Source organism: Branchiostoma lanceolatum, chromosome 11 (assembly GCF_035083965.1).
Source record: "Branchiostoma lanceolatum isolate klBraLanc5 chromosome 11, klBraLanc5.hap2, whole genome shotgun sequence".
NCBI classification, from domain to species: domain Eukaryota; kingdom Metazoa; phylum Chordata; class Leptocardii; order Amphioxiformes; family Branchiostomatidae; genus Branchiostoma; species Branchiostoma lanceolatum.
In genome coordinates, this window is record NC_089732.1 from 7,344,402 (window position 1) to 7,360,611 (window position 16,210).

General features: G+C 40.2%; 1 protein-coding gene across 10 annotated transcripts in view; it reads left to right on the plus strand.

The window, feature by feature from the left end:
* Positions 1-3,733: 3,733 nt before the first annotated feature.
* Positions 3,734-16,210, plus strand: part of LOC136444497 (muscle, skeletal receptor tyrosine protein kinase-like) — a 50,609-nt gene continuing 38,132 nt past the window's right edge. For 5 of the 10 annotated variants that reach the window (XM_066442063.1, XM_066442064.1, XM_066442068.1 and 2 more), the window contains exon 1: positions 3,735-4,290. In XM_066442063.1, the coding sequence (XP_066298160.1) occupies positions 4,194-4,290 (97 nt within the window). In that variant the 5' untranslated portion in view covers positions 3,735-4,193. Of the gene's footprint in view, positions 4,291-16,210 lie in introns of all 10 variants that reach the window. The other 5 variants (XM_066442072.1, XM_066442073.1, XM_066442066.1 and 2 more) reach the window with 4 other exon arrangements.

Below are 16,210 nucleotides of genomic sequence, written 5' to 3' on the forward strand. Positions count from 1 at the left end.
TTTCTCCAGGTAATTTTGCTTAGATCAAGGACTTCTACTGCATGTACTTGTATCGTTTTGATACATACAGCAATTCAGCTTTGTCTTTACGTTTTGAAATATCAGACGGCGTGAGAAGTGTTGATTGAACGCGGTTTACAGGATTCAGTGTTACAGACGAAGCAAATAAAAACACTGTTCAACCGCAAAGTAAAGCTGGTATCCGATCCGCGGCAGCATTGAACCGGTGAGGGGCTTCTGGCCCCATGTATAAATCAATAGAATTTTACGCTAATTTGCTATCCTGACCTATACAGAGTTAATTACCGATTAACGACATGGTGAAACCCAATTGAAAGTTAATTACCGCCTAATTACCAGGTGATCCCCTGATTGAGCTAGCCTCCATAGCAGGACGGGACTTTCTTTGGCTTGTTACCTGCATGAAAGATGGAGGTCTTGGATGGAGGTATACTGTTTGGTCTGTCTGTCTGTCCGCGTGCCTGTCTGTGTGTCTGTATTTTGTGATCAGCATAACCTCTGGATGGATCGTAATGATATTTGAGTGTATATCTTTTGAGGGGCAGCGCTGATTTGCGATTTCAACTTATCAGATATGATTTTACGATTTCTCCAGCAAAAGAACCTGGCCCCTAAATGTTGACAATCGCGGATCCTGACACATTCCTGACGGATGCTGACGGATTCAGACACCGATGGTGGCTTCCGGATTGTGTTCTACCTTAATGGATGTACTAAGTACTCCGTATTTGCAGACTGATTCCTGGATGATCGGCCACATTTCCTGCAGGCTACAAGTTGTGTTTGTTTTTCCTGTAACACGGTTATCCCGCTATTATGGTAACGAGGTTGGAGAATACATGAGACAACAGAGCTACGACCACTGCAACCACGTAGCCATGGAAACAGACGGCAAGGATCAAACAATTGGGTACCAACAGAGTTACTTTTCCCAAAAAGTGAAGACTTTGTCAATTTTGTCTAGTTACCATGGTGCCAACTACAGAATTGCAGCCATAACCTGCCCTTATCTCATTTCGACATTTGAGTTCATTGGTCAGGTCTACATGTACCATTTTACATTATTTGATATTATTATTATCATTATTAACATTATTATATATTATCTACTATATGATCATATTATCTCCAAGCCGATAGATGTTGATATGGAAGTTCGTAACGTTTCTTGGCTACCGAGCTTTTCTTTTCAATGATCACATGTTTGTTAAACGTTATCTTCCGTACCAACATCTGCTTGGAGATCTGAGATTATATGCTGTTAGAATACATAAACACTGCTTTTGTTGTTACAGGACTTACAGATGATCTTGTCAAAGTATGAAGTAACTATGATCGGAAGGGAGGATCACTTGGGATTTTTGTCCAAAAGCCGTCTTATTATTTCAAATCTAAGCCTCCATACCACAAACATCCTGTACCCAATTATGGTAAAGACCAAGAACTTAACATTCCCTAACAAAGCTTTAAATAATAGAACAGGACTGCTTCTTGGGAGTTTAAGCTCTTTCGGCTTCATCTCATAACTCCAGGAAGCTGTAGTGGTCTGTAATCCCGCGATTTTCCCCGAAGTCGCGTGATCAGCGCACGGCAACACACTTTGGGCCGGCTTCCTCTCTTGGGCCCGTCTGTTTATTTACATCACTTCTCCTACATGTCGACACAGCTTTCCTCAGGGACGGCTTCTCATTGTCTCACCGCCTGGAAGTTGACTCATGACAGGCAATCTAAAGGCACTTATCTCTAATCTCCAAGCAGATGCTAGAGGTGGAAATCGTAAAACTTTCTTTAACTTTAACGGTCAGAAAACGTCACGACTTTTCACCCCAACATATGCTTGGAGATAACGTTTTCGCATCGAAATCTATTCACGCATAACATAACCTTTTAGCAATGTAGTTTCCTCCCACGTTATATGTTCGTAACGGCGCATGCAATAGTTTTAACTTCGAGAGAGTCAGATTCTAGATGACCCTTTATATAGCTCATTTTATAGACCGTGACTATGCGAGCCTGTAGATGGTCATGGTGTTTTTAACTGATATGGGTTTTAATGTACTATTCAGCCGTCTTTTCAATTTGACTGCATCTATATATCTTACTGTAAACTCAGCGTATGGAAAGCGTGCTGTAATGTGATTTTCTTGCTGCGCCGTGTTCTGTAACGTACGGTGTTTCATGACTTTTATGGCTTATGCCTGTCGTAAACAATAAAGTTTGATCTGAATCTAGTAGACATGGTAGATGGAAAGTGGAATGTGTACAAAAGTGTGGGAAGTGCCGCTCGAGTAGGGACAAACAGCCAAACTTGGCGATGGGACGGGAGTTGGAACCGGTACCTTACATGGCCAGACTTCCGCTACTACCGCGACATCCCTCTCTGGCAATGAGAAATTGATGGGGTAGGTCAAAGGGTAAGAAAATACTTCATTTGTTACGTCTTCGCCAATGACCTAAGTTCCTACGCCCACGGTCCGCTGATAGCGTGTCCATGGTGTCTTATAGATGTCTTGATAGATGCCATCTGTAAAGTCATTGATTACCGCTTATGGCGACTAAAATATATATGCATTAATCACAATATAATAAAAGATCATAAAACAAATGTTCAAATTTCCAATGGCACACTGTTAAAACCTCCTTGGACACAACGAAGATATTGTTTATAATTAATTCACCACAACAACTATTGTGACATGTAGACATATTGCTTGCTTGCTGATTTTTTGGCACTCTAGCCTAGAAAAGGAGCTCGATACATCCAAAAGTTGCAGGCCATGCCGACATATCATTAATATCCATCTATACCGTACACGGATCACGGCGAGCGCAGTCCTGGTATACAATAAATGTTCAAATTTCCAACGACATACCGATGATATCCTTGACCTTGTTAGAATAGATTCACCACAACAACTATTGTGACATCTAGACATCTTCTTTGCTTGCTGATTTTTTGGCTCTCTAGCCCAGAAAAGGAGCCCGATACATCCAAAAGTTGCAGGCCATGCCGACACATCATTAATATCCATCTGTAGAGGTACACGGGATCACGGCGAGCGTAGCCTGGTATACAATGATATCATCGTCGTGATTACACAGATGAACAGCAGATGCACGTCTGGCAATGACAAAAGATCTTTATCTAAACCGGACTTGACTTTGGTCCTGCATCACTGGTTGGTGGCCACGCGCATGCATGAGCCGTTTTAATTGGCTCATTGGTTCCGGAAATAATTGCAGGACGAGCCTCGTTGATTAAGAGCTTTTCCCTCTAATTGCCCGAGTGGAAATTTGACTGCCCGCCAACGAAGGACAAGGGCGAAATTTCCAAGTGAAATGTCGAACGGCGTTTTTTAAGAAAAAACAAACAAACAGTACCCACATCAACAGATACTGGAATTATCATCTATCATTACTTTATTAGAATTTTAATGGCCATGTCGCACATTTCGTTTGATGTTATTTGATACCAAGATAGTCTAGTAGAAGAACTGTTTGGGCACTTCTAAACTACAGTATATTGTCAGTCGACCATTTATTTGCCTATAAATCAAACTCACAAAACGTTAAAACCAATTATCAAATTGATTTAGATTTTGGTAATGACATCGCTGTGTTAGAAATAGAGCGCCCCATGCGTCTGCATAACGCCACAAACAATTATCTGGCGTCTATATTGTTTATTTTCCTTTCTACTTTATATCCCAGTCGATAACTGTCGGACCAATGGCAGCGGAGAGAGCGGATGAGAGGCGTGGCCGCCCCGTTTGAAACATCATCTCCAGACCATCTGGGTTACAACCGCGCGAGGCGCTCACGTTACAAGTCATTGCCCAAAATAGTCTCCCATACATTCGGCAGATATTTGCCTCCATCCAAGCGACCAGACAGTGACGTTACCCGGTCAGCAGTGCAGAGTACAGGCGGAGTCGGTTGAACTTCATTCAGGAAAAGTCCGAGTTCCACCGCGTTGTCAAGGAGGATTTCGGTGGCATTTTCCCGGCGCCGGGACATATGGAGGGACAAGAGTGAACCAGTCGGCGGGCCCCATCTTCAGAGGGAGCGAGGAGCTACAGGAAGTACACCCTGAGTCATTCCGGTCGAGGAAACTCTAACTTGTCCTGTCCCTGAAGCCGTTTCTCCCTCTTTTGGAGGCTTTACTGTCAGTGATGGGGAAGTTTGGAGGAGTGTGGCTGCTGTGCGCCGTCTTGCTACAGGCTGTTGTGTCCCAGGAGGAAGGTGAGCAGACAACAACAACAAGTTACAGTAAGTTCCTGGAATATAGATAGCGGTAACCGACAACGTCAATACATCGCAGGGGGAGGGGAGTAGTTCGCTTTTACACAGTTGTTCCCCACATTAGCTGCTTGATGTATTGAAACGTCCATACTCCATATTGAGTGCCCTTAGTGGAGTCGTTAATTTTAGTGTAAAATCCATATTTATATTTTCTTTCGCGGTCAACCAATTATAACAAGCACGTCCCACTCTGTGTGTTAGTGCGAGGTTTCTGTAGACCGTTATGTCGGTGTGCTTCACGTAATCGTGGCACACACCCACTGGCGCTCGTCTGTCTGAACTTGAAGGACCTTGTCGGCTTGAGTGAGAGGATTATTCACGCCGGGTTGTGCTCGAGGAGCCGGGTCTAGCGGACAGCTGTTGTTCCCGGGGCGCACATTTACCATGTGTAGTGCCGTCCGGGTCAGGGTGCCGCCGGGGGTTAACAGGGCACCGCTATGGGAGCGCGCGTCTCTTCCGCGCCGCGCCGCCACGACTTTACGACTTGTACTCACGACCACTGCACATAAAGTCATTAACTAGACCTCTGTAGATTTGTTATCCCTTTCATGCTAACTGTAAAATACACAAAAGAGACTCAAATTTCATCTTCTCTTCACTATGATTTTACCTTTTCCGAACAGTCCCTATGGTGTCAAAAGCACATATACTGAATCGAGGGCTCTAATAACTAATACGGCAGCGATATCATATCGCATTATGAAACGTGATGTATAACAAATACTTGTCATTTATACTGTGTGGGACACTTTGTAATTGTGGTTTTAGAGTTTATCAAACAGTTTCAGTTGTTTTTTCTAAAAACAAATATGATGCATGAGCAAGATAAGGCTGTTGGTGTTCAAGTGAGGTACAAGGTCATTGTTCATTCAGTACATTTTATTTTCGGAGATTAAATCCATCTTAAGCAGTGTTTGGCATGTCTTAAGGTTGTTTAAACAGCCTTGAGAAAGGGCAAGTGTACCACATCACCCACACTGAAGAAATCTTTTGAAATAGGAGTCTTAAGTCTAGTAATAACATTGGACTTGTGTACTTGGTTTCTCCAAGGAGGTCCTGGACACCAGTCATAATCTAAGAGGAGTGACTGTACTAACAGGAGGGTCACAGTCTGTCAGGCCATTTCAATGCACAGCTTGTTGTAGCTGAAAGTACCTTTAGAAATCAAAGTTGTTATATATATATATAGATATCATGTATGTATAAAATCATAAGCTTTTAATAATGTGATTGTATAATAGACAGTGCAGCAAGTGTAATCATAGTTACAGATTTCTCATTCAAAGCTATGTGTATTTGGCATATTTCATTTATTCTCATCATTATAGATATCCTCACCCAAAGCTTCACCAAAAATTTAAGGCATACTATTAAATCTTTGAAGAGTAAACAATTAATGTTTCAATAGTACTGGTTTCAGACATTTTTATGGAAACCATGATGCTGTTTTGATTCAGCCCACTAGTTCAAGTTGACTCACAAAGGCAGGCTACACAACACATGGACTTCCTCAGCAGCCTGGTGTTATCTAGTGAACCATTAGTGGCCCTTACCCAAACAGTGCGGAGTCGATCCCCATTCCATTACGCAGCGATATCATCGGTATCAAAATATGTACATTTCCACCCGGCGCATTCCTGATCAATTGGGCTGTATCCTCTTGAGTTCGTTTAGACACAAAGTCTGACATGTGATGTTGTTCGAATTACATTTGTACTTCATGACTGAAAAGAAGATATTGTTTCATTAAACAGTGAGTGCTGCTATTACATCAGGTTCGTTCTTATACTGTTAAGTATAGTTTGCATGTTGTCTTCCTGTGTAACGGATTTACGGAAGGTTTTAGACAAGTTAAACATTCCTGTCCTATTGTCATACAGTTGGTAGGAACTATTGGGTCAGAACTTACAGAAGGGGCGAATTAAAAAGATGGGACTGTTCAGGGATTTCCATTAACGAAAGGGTGGTAGGGGGAGGGTCAAGACAAGTTTGTACCTCCTACCAACTGTCCATGTAATAACTTTATAAATAAATGTACTTATGTATACCGTGATGTGTATCAAATTGCTTTTGTCCTGCCATTTTAAAATGGATCATCCTTGCCTGCCCTCAATAGCCTTCGGCAAGGTGCCAGTCTGCTGCATAGAGATATAGTATAACATTACTTTTATTACCATCAGCGTACTTCTATTACACATACTATATAATGGCGTCTTTGAAATGGTAAGCTAAAGTGTCCATCCTCAAAGGTGAAATGTAACATACGCCGAAAATAGCTACTCAAACAACTGGATAAAATTTTTGAAACAGTCAGACATTTCTGACAGCATCCGCTGTCTTTTGTCAGTGACTAAGGATAGGACTGGAACACCCAAGGTTTTATACCAAAACTCTGAATGGATATGTTGATAATTTAGGATGTCTTGAGGTGACGTGATGTGATATGATGTCACATGTAATACTTTTTCAGTAGTCAGAATGAGGCAAAGGGTAGCGATAGCTTTTAGTGCTTTTTACGGCTCGCGCACATTTTTTTTCTTCAGCCAAGCACTCCTGACCACCCCTATATATGTGCCGTAAAAAGGAAAAACAGCTAACCTCCACAAATGATGTTTGGTGATAAATTACAGTATGTCCATGATCTACACTTTGCCTCACCTTCCTCCTGAATGCACTTGGATATAACTTAAGTTCACCGAGGGTGTGTTGCAGCAATTTTGAAGTTGTCAATTTATTTCCATGTTCCAGCCCTTCAAGTTCATTTACTATGTGAATCTGCTTCACTCCATCCCAACAGTCATAAATAGTCACATGTTTTATTTATATTGTTATAACAACCAGATGGTGCAAGGAGGGTGTAAAACTACAGAAATACACATGTGGAAAATTTCATGGCGTTGGTTTGACAGGTGTAAGCTGTTGTATTGCTTTCCCTTGTTTTCTTGTTACTAAGGCTATTAAAACAACTTTGGAAAGTGCTGAAGTTGCACATTGTTTAGAAAATAAACATGAAATTTCTATTGTTTGTATAGACACGTTTCAAATGTTACTCCTATGACCTTTGTCATTTAATAGCTACAGTACGTAGAAAGTAACTACTAGTAAGACCAATATAGACCTAGTATAGGCTTAGACAATTACGCCTACCCTGTACTACGTGTATTATAAGGTAGAATAGCCTCTTTACTACTAGTACTGCATATAGTTACTTTCCTTATCTTTGACTTCAGGTGGGGATAGTTTGATGTAGTAATAAAAAATATCTGATGATAAGAATATTCCACCAAATTCTGACTTTTATGGATATGTTTGAACAAAAATCTTTAAAAATGTACGAAAATCAATGTAATAGTTGTATGTTGAAAAAAGAGCAAAATAACAGAATTCACTCGAAATTGTTTGAAGTTTTAGGAGGTGTGCGTTGAGAAAGGTCTAACCTGAGTTTGACAAGCAGCTCACTGACCAGACTAAGTAGAGGTTAATTGGTTTTCCTTATGAAGGAATAGGGCTGCCAGGAATGGAGGAAAGATGGTGGGAATTCTCAGCTGATGGCCTTGGACTTTCCACAAAAGAAAAAAGTAAACATGATACGAATAGGATTTTCCTCTTGGTTACAAATATGTGATGTTTCCAAAAGTTATGGTCAAAATTCAGACTGATTCGCGATGGCAAAATATGAGAAGATCTGGTGTTAGAAAGTGTGCAGTTATTTATATTGCAGATTGTCACCCGCCTATTCTGAGATAACCATTTCTCACTACATGTTTGAAGAAAGATGGCATATTTATTATCTTTATCTTCGACTCATCCCAAATTATGGTCCCGCTAGTCAAGATTTACCTCACTGCTTCTTTCCTCAGCTGCGATAGTCCAGCTCTGCTGAACAGTGATTGGATGACAAATGGGGGATTTGCCTCCATTTCTACCAAGGCTGTCAGTGAAAATGGGCTCTTTCTGGAGCTTTAGTTGAAGATCCAATCATTGGGCCGGACTTGCTTTGTTGGTGGTGAAAGGACAGGAAATTTACAACCATTGTAGTCATCTGTTATGCCCTTAAAAGTTTGAAAATACTTTGAACTTGATATTCATGTCCAATATGAATCTTTGGAGGGTAGGTTTATCTCTGTTTGGGTTCTTTTTTCGTGCCTGAGTGAACATGAATGGACAATACCATCCTTGCCATGTTTGTTCTAACTTGTAAGACAATAAAATACTTTTTCACTTCTAGTAATTGCTTACATATGGTACAAATTATTCTAAGGTGTAGGTGGTACTGCTTGGGACAAGGCTGTTGAAAAGTTTATGGTCATTCTGGGAACACTGAAAAAGTGTATGTTATGACTGGCACCTTACCATTGTAAATGTGATTTGTCTGGATGATTTGAATTGTGTTTTGGGCACACAAAAAACTGTGTTTATCTGATCTTGTGTGAAAATTAGCCAGACTAACATGTCCCAGAACAAGGTTACACATCAGTGCACCCCTGTTTATTTACATGGATCAGTCCCACTTAAAATCTCTCCAGGCAAGAAGGGCTTCTGCACAACTTATTTCCTGTCAGATTGAAGTGCTTTTTTCAATCCCTTGGGCATCTAATTTCCAGACTTTTGCAAACTTTCTTTTGAGCTGTTTCCTGGCCTACTGTAATTCTTGCTTCTTTCATTGTAACTTATCTTCACTGTTTTCACGGTCACCTCTGTACCGTGAACTTATCATCAGCATGAAAAAAACCTGTTGTTATAATTATTTATGATTCCCACTACCATTCTGTAAATCACTTGTCGCCACCGCAAGTTAAAGTTCAGTGAAAATGTCAATTTTCCTTACACCGTGAAATTTTGGTACTGTGAAGATAAAGTGAATACAGTATTGCCTTCCTCCAAGGGCGAACATTTGCTTGTTGGGAGGGAAAACATTTTCACCCCATCCGTCAAAATAGTGATGAAAATGGATGTTTACAAATTGTCACCTTGTCTCAATTTTCTTCCTTTTCATCTTCTGTATAAATGACAAAACCTTGAAAAAAGAACAAAGGAAAAGGAGCTTTAAGTATTGGGTTGTAATGAGTTCAGTTGAATGCCCTCCAGCCCAGGAAGACTAAACAAACAAATTATCGAGGAGGAAACTGGAAGGAATGATCCAAGTCCAGTTGAGTCAGAAGGACAGGCAGACTTCCTCATCAGAGCTGCCCAATGTTGGATGGTTATTGGCTGACATCTGGAGTCTATATCGGATCTGTTCCTGATTACTGTAGGAAGCTTCACTCCTGCTGCACTCATAAGGCAAAGGGACAGTTCAGTTTGAATGTCAAGGGTCACATTTTATCCCCTAATATTGAAGGTCTACATTTTGTACTTCCAGTTCCAAGAAGTGATGGATGGTCTCTCGCTGATGTTTCCATCCTAAACCAAGGTTTTCTTGAATTTAGACCATTTACTAGAATTGTTAAATACAGTTTGGAAGAAAAATATATAAAATTCTGCTAATAAATCCTGCATCATATTTCCATTTTTTTCCTGACGGACAGAATGGTTGGTCTCTGGATCCTTGACGAAGGCCATAAACTGTAGTGTAGACTGTAGTAGATCTGTACAAAGTAAGAATATACAGACCTTTGTACACTACTGATGGATATGACCTGGTGTGAACATGTGTTTCAGTTCAGCTGTAATCTTAAAGTCACAAAAACAGCTTGACTTGGCAGATGCCCTACTGGCAAAGATGTCTCAAAGAAAACTTTGCCCTATTCCTTGTGTTATTTTCTCAGGTGGCACTTGTTTGAGACATGTTGTAGTGTTATTGGATTTTGCTCTCCAACACAGTATGCGGTCTAGTGAACCTCTTCTCTCCAGTCAATAGTGGAGATAGGACTTTTATTAAGAGGGTGGGGAGAAAAACACCCATACTCATTTATTAAAGCTATAACATGGCAATTAATGCATTGACTAACCAAGCAGCACAACAGTTTTAGGGAAAGATAAGGCACCTACATTTTAAGAAACCTTTGGCCATTTTGTACTTGACAATGTCAAGAGATCTTCCAATAGCATAATTGAGTTGCTAATTGCAAAGATCACACACACAAGACCGACCCAGCCTTTCTCCCTATCTAACTACTAGTATACTTTAGGGTATAGTTTATTGGCATCCTTGAGTCTCATAAGGGTAGGCTAATGGCTTTGGAAAAGACCCTGTGAAAAGATTAGGACCTCAGGCTCAGCCGTATCATTACCTTGAACAAATAAATGCTGCCAATCAATTCAGTCTCCCTATAAACCCAGCACAGAGATGCTTCTGTGTCCTTGGATAAACACACTGTGAATTACAGGGAGATATCTCCAGTAGGTTTTGATATGGAGAGCAGTATCAAGTTGAAGATCATGTATGATTCACTGGTGCTCTTCTGGCAGTTGAACAAAGCCTGTCACCCCATGCGTATCCACCAATCGCAGACCAGCTCTCAGGAGGAAGTCTGTACTTTGTGGCTGGAGTGGAAATGTGTTCCATATGATGGGGAAAAACATCGAAGCACACCAGAATTAATAGCTGATCAGAAGAAAATAATGTTTTGTTATCATGATGATTAAACTTTTAGTACAATACTGGTAACCTTGAAGTTTTCTAGGGAAGAAGTATCATATAAAATTTCTAACATCAACTATATTCTGTTGGCTAACAAGGCCTTTAGAGAAGTCTAAAGCAATTTTGTCTCCATAATTAATGAAGTTCAAGTTAAAGTTAATGGCATCCAAATGGGTTCAGCTCATTTCATCACTTGCCTTTCAAGGAAAGTTAGCTCATGTATGGTATGTCTACTGTTCACCTTGTCAGTGTACTTCGTTGTATTTTTGTAGGTAAGTTGGTCAGAAGGGTCACCTGTTTGGCTTAATGTATTTGTAATAGCCCTTGTACATTTTATCTATCAGAAACTATAGCCATTACATTGTTACAGGTACAATGTGCCTTGTTAATTGATGTTAAAAGACACAGATCTTGGGAAAAAAGGTGATCCTTTCCAGTCTTGGAGCAGTGACCAGACACTGAGTTCATCCTTGGAATGTTGGCCAATTCCCCAGTCATCAAGTAATTCCAGAAAATCTCCCCCAGTCAACTCTTGAACTCTGGCAATCCTACAGAAATCCCACCCAGACTCCCAGCCCTTTGAAGTTCGTGTCCCTACCTGGGGGAGGGAGGGCAGTGGAAAATCCCAAAGTTACTTCTGAGCAAGGGTGGGCCACCCCGACTACTGATGGCAGACAGGTACCTTCTGTTGTTGATTCTCCTACAGCAGGTCCAATTGTCTCATCCAACCCTGCATCTATATATCATCAGGCCTCCTCATATGGATGGGTAGGAATGTGGGAGTGGGAGGGGGTGAATGAAAATGATAGATTGTATAGTCATTGATGGAGAAATCTCAAAAAGACAAAATTATTTCCCCAAATAAGACAAACTTTGTAATGCAATGCTGTGATACAAGCAAGTTATACATGTTGCCATACACATCAAATTGACAGCAGACTAGTTAAATATGCCAGGTTTTTCCTTCAGGAGTTTATATTGGGAAAGTTGTATTAAGTGCTGTTTGTGAATGCTATGCTTCAGGACTTAACAAGACCCCATGTGCAATCCCTTCCCCAGGCCTGCTTGGCAAAGTTCCAGGACCAAAGGCGAGACTTTTCTGTAGAAGGATTAAAATTTATCAAAATGTGGCATGTAATAGTTATGCAGTGAGACAAGGTAATTTGGCGGGGATATCCGGATGAAAAGCAATTAAACCACGGGTTAAATAGCTCCCGGTGATGTATTTTACACCCAAGTAACGGCAGAAAAATTATGAAGGTGCTGCTCGGCAGAACTGGAAGCAATTTGGCTGAGTAGGTTTTCTTGTTGGCATGTCAGGGGAAGGGAGCACCCTGGTTAATTATTTCTGTGTGGAGAACACAGATGAAGGGAATTGGTCTGGTTTAATGGTGATGGTGTTGCCAAATGTTTGCCTTTATTTTGGGGAGAGAGATTCCCTGGCCAAGTGCAGGGTTAATGTATACACACAGGAGCTGCCAGGGTTTTAGAACATTGGTGGGAAATGATACTAATTTTTTCTGGGTTCAGTATGAAAATATCACCAGCCCATAGCTCATTATGTATGAAAAGGCTGTAAATTGTTGCACTTTGTATTCATTTTAGTACAGCAAAGCATTGTCGATTTACATGTAGAGGTAGGATTGATATGGATTGGGGATTAATGTAAGAGATCACCACACAAATTGGTTCTTTGCTTAGGCTAATGTATCACCTGCATCTTGAGTTGAATGGTATTTGAGAAAAGAGCAGGAAGATAATACAAAACTGTTGCTGAATTAATAGGTAGATTAAAGTTTTAAACAGCTTTTGCAGTTAGTAGAAATACTTTTTGACATTCGTCTAAAGGTTCCATGTTGTGTTTTCTGTCAGTCTTTCTGTGTATTACATTAATAGATTTGCACTCTTCTACATCTAATCATCGCAGAGATCAAAGTGAAGTAGCTAGATTGTTATTTGGATTAGTTCCTGTATTCAAGGCATAAGTGCAGTGCTTATAAAGTATACATATAGTTATCAGCCATGACGTTATGTGTTTTGACTTCTATTACTATCTGTTGTTGTAGTGTGAATGTTTGTGACATTTCAACAGCCTACACATCACACCTGAAGCTGTTGACACTTAAACAGATGGAGATGACAGGTACACACACACACACATCATCATATACATTTGTACATTTATATACATTATCATAATTCAGAAGGGGGCTGTCCAGAACCGAAATAGGGAGATAATTTGATAACCCCTGGTCCCTAGCTGGTATTTTAGTTTGTACAGTATAGAGATTCCATCACCCTCTTTCCTCCACCTCCTCCTCCTTAATCCATCTAAACCATGTAACTGGGTCACCCTTTAAGCTAAGTATAAACGGACTTGTCTAGACTCTGGACAAAAGAGTTCTATTGATCTGTGTCTTTTAGGGTTACGAAGTTGTTTGGTGAGCTATGGATTATTCCAAAAGATTTTTCACACACATTCCAGCATGTACACAACAAGATTGTAATTCTGCTGACAGTGGATAAAGTAACATATGTCCACACTTTCATGAACTCATAATAGCTGTAGCAAGTACATGAGGGATGAATGTGTGAAAATACTGCTGGAAACCTTATGATATATATGTATTTTGAAACAAGATGAAATGTAGCTTTCACATATACACTCCAAGCAGAGGTTGGTGGGGAAGATTATGACTGTTTTATCATATGCCCCATTTTTTGTCCGCTATCCCCACAGCGGACAAAAAGTGGGCATGTGATAAAACGGGCATGTTGATAAAACGGTCACGATCTTTCCCACCAACCTCTGCTTGGAGAGAAGCTTTCACACTCTCACAGGCAAAACTGCTGACTTCCCTGACTTGTCTGACAGAAAATTCAACTTGAAAAAGCTAATGAAATTTTGGTATTCCTGAATTTATAACATCCTTTTGAATACATCAATGCTGGAATGTCCTTCATTTGGTCCATATTGTCTAGTGTCATTTTACGATTTTGTGATTAGTAGGCAGCCAGAAAATGAATTACAGTAAAGCACAAACTGTTCTGTATCATTTGCCTCAACAATACTGCAATAGGGACCAGCAGGTTAAGCCAAAATATTTATGCAGAGTTGGTCAATGACAGATATGCTGGTTTAACTTTCAATCTCAATATATCACAGCTGTATCCTTTCAATTATTCTGGTTTAAAGAATGTCTTTTGAAATGTATTCCTGGTCCATGAAGTGTGAAAATTCAAAGGTCAAAAGAAAGGAAAAGGCTGTAACAGGTTGCCAATCTGGTTTAGAACAAGGGGCGATGTGTCATAAAGGAATAGCACGATAAGGGTATAACTTCACTGATTACTGTCTGATATTCAATGCTTTTGTTACCTAGAACAAGAATGGTTCATTGTCTAGAGTAAATGTGACCATCAGGGATTGGGGTAAGAGACAGCATGACAGCTTTTGAAAAGGACTTTATTTTCTGTGGCAGCTGCTTACAATAAAGATGTTAGGCTTCCCATGGGGAACTTCAGACAGTAGAGTTTGTCCCTTGTCTTTGGTGTTTGTCTTTCCACTGAGTTGTTCTGTAATCTAATTAGGCGATCTCTGCTTGACATCCAATTAACTGCAGGCTAAAGGACCTGATTTATGTGTTTTTCTTCTCAGCAAGGTGAGAGGAGGTGTAGCTGTGATAACTAACAGAAAGAACAATAGAGGGTGTGAAAAGCTAAGGGGTTGTCCACTTTGCAGCAATTCAACAAACACTGAGCTGTTTGTTCAGTAAATAGTAATTGATTAGGTTTCTGGGATAGTTGTTTATGCTACCTTGCAGTCCTTGGGAGTCCCATGTAAACTGGAAGTCAGAAACGCTAATCGTGCCTAATGTGATTTAGTCACTGTTTTAGCTAACTCGTAGTATAGTAAGCTACTTTTCACTTTTGTCAGTTTTCTGAAGTATTCAATGGGTTAAAAGAAGACTCTGTTTGGATAGAAAAAAAATGGTTTGTCTCAGTTTGAAGTTTGATTCCTCCTTAGGAAGAATATCAGACGTTTGCAAACAACTTGATACCAATTTGGCTAAAAAAAGATACACAAATTTGCAAAGGGAAAATATTAAGTTGCAAATTGTTTGCTCTACTTTTTTGACTGGTGAAATTGTTCATGACTTTATGAAGGTTATAACCCATGAGATCTATATCTGTTTCGGTCCCTTTGAACCATCCCAAGGGTGAACCAGTATGTAAGTGATGTACAGTTCCTACTGGGGTGATAACTAAGTATGTGTCTATGGCTTATGGCCACTTAAACCTGGCAGTGAGCCTCAAAAGTTTTGGGACAGGGCCACAGAACCACCAGTAGTCAACATTCAATCATCCAAATGGCAGCATCGGAATCCGGTATTGTGCAATCCCAATCTGAACATTGTTGGTATAGGATTGTGCATGCATGAACAGTATGGGGAGGGGGTTTCTGAGAACCTACCATATAGTATATACCAGCTCTTTTTGGTCAGGAAAAGGCAGTTTCTCAATCTCCAATAGCCTGTTTATCCAATGCGTCCCCATGGCTCGATCCCAATTCTTAAAACTGAGGATTGAATTTAAAAAATGGTGAGTTTTTCCTTTGTTTTCATCATCATCATCATCATCATTATTCTTCCGGATTTACTCCGGTGAGATACAATCAATAAAGTTTTTCCAGTACAATCTGTCCTTTGGAACGAAACAACTATAGATTCTACCAGTACAGATGAGCTTTTAAGGATTTAAATTGATATGTTTTTTCCAGCCAATCGGTATCTTTTTCACCTGTTCATTGGATAGGAAGTGTTGTTTGATTTTCCCCAAGATTTATGTTGCCTTATGTGCTCCTGGGTTTTATTGAAATTGAATACAGGCCACCCCAGAATGTACCACCGAGCCAAGAGCCTACCATTTAGCAGATAATTGAAGATATGACTTTTTCCCATGAACTTTGTAGGAAGGTAAGTAAAAACAAATGCTGCCCCCCTCCCCAGGGTGAGATCACATTGCTGTAGACCCCCAAGGGCCTGTGCTTCAGCATGGTCTGAATGGCAGAGATTCCAACTTCTATTACATCCTGAAGACTCAGGCTAGGACCTGCCAGAAAACATAATTGGTAGCACCATTATGTAGCTAGTGGACCGTTAAATATAGTACAGTCAGCATGGGAAGGAGGAAATTGTATGTCCTGAAAAGAGGACTTTTCATTTATCATTTTCTGTTTTTCAATAAACTTTAAGCATGTAACGTTGGGTAACATAAATTCGGGATTTTTCCGATAATGGTTGACTG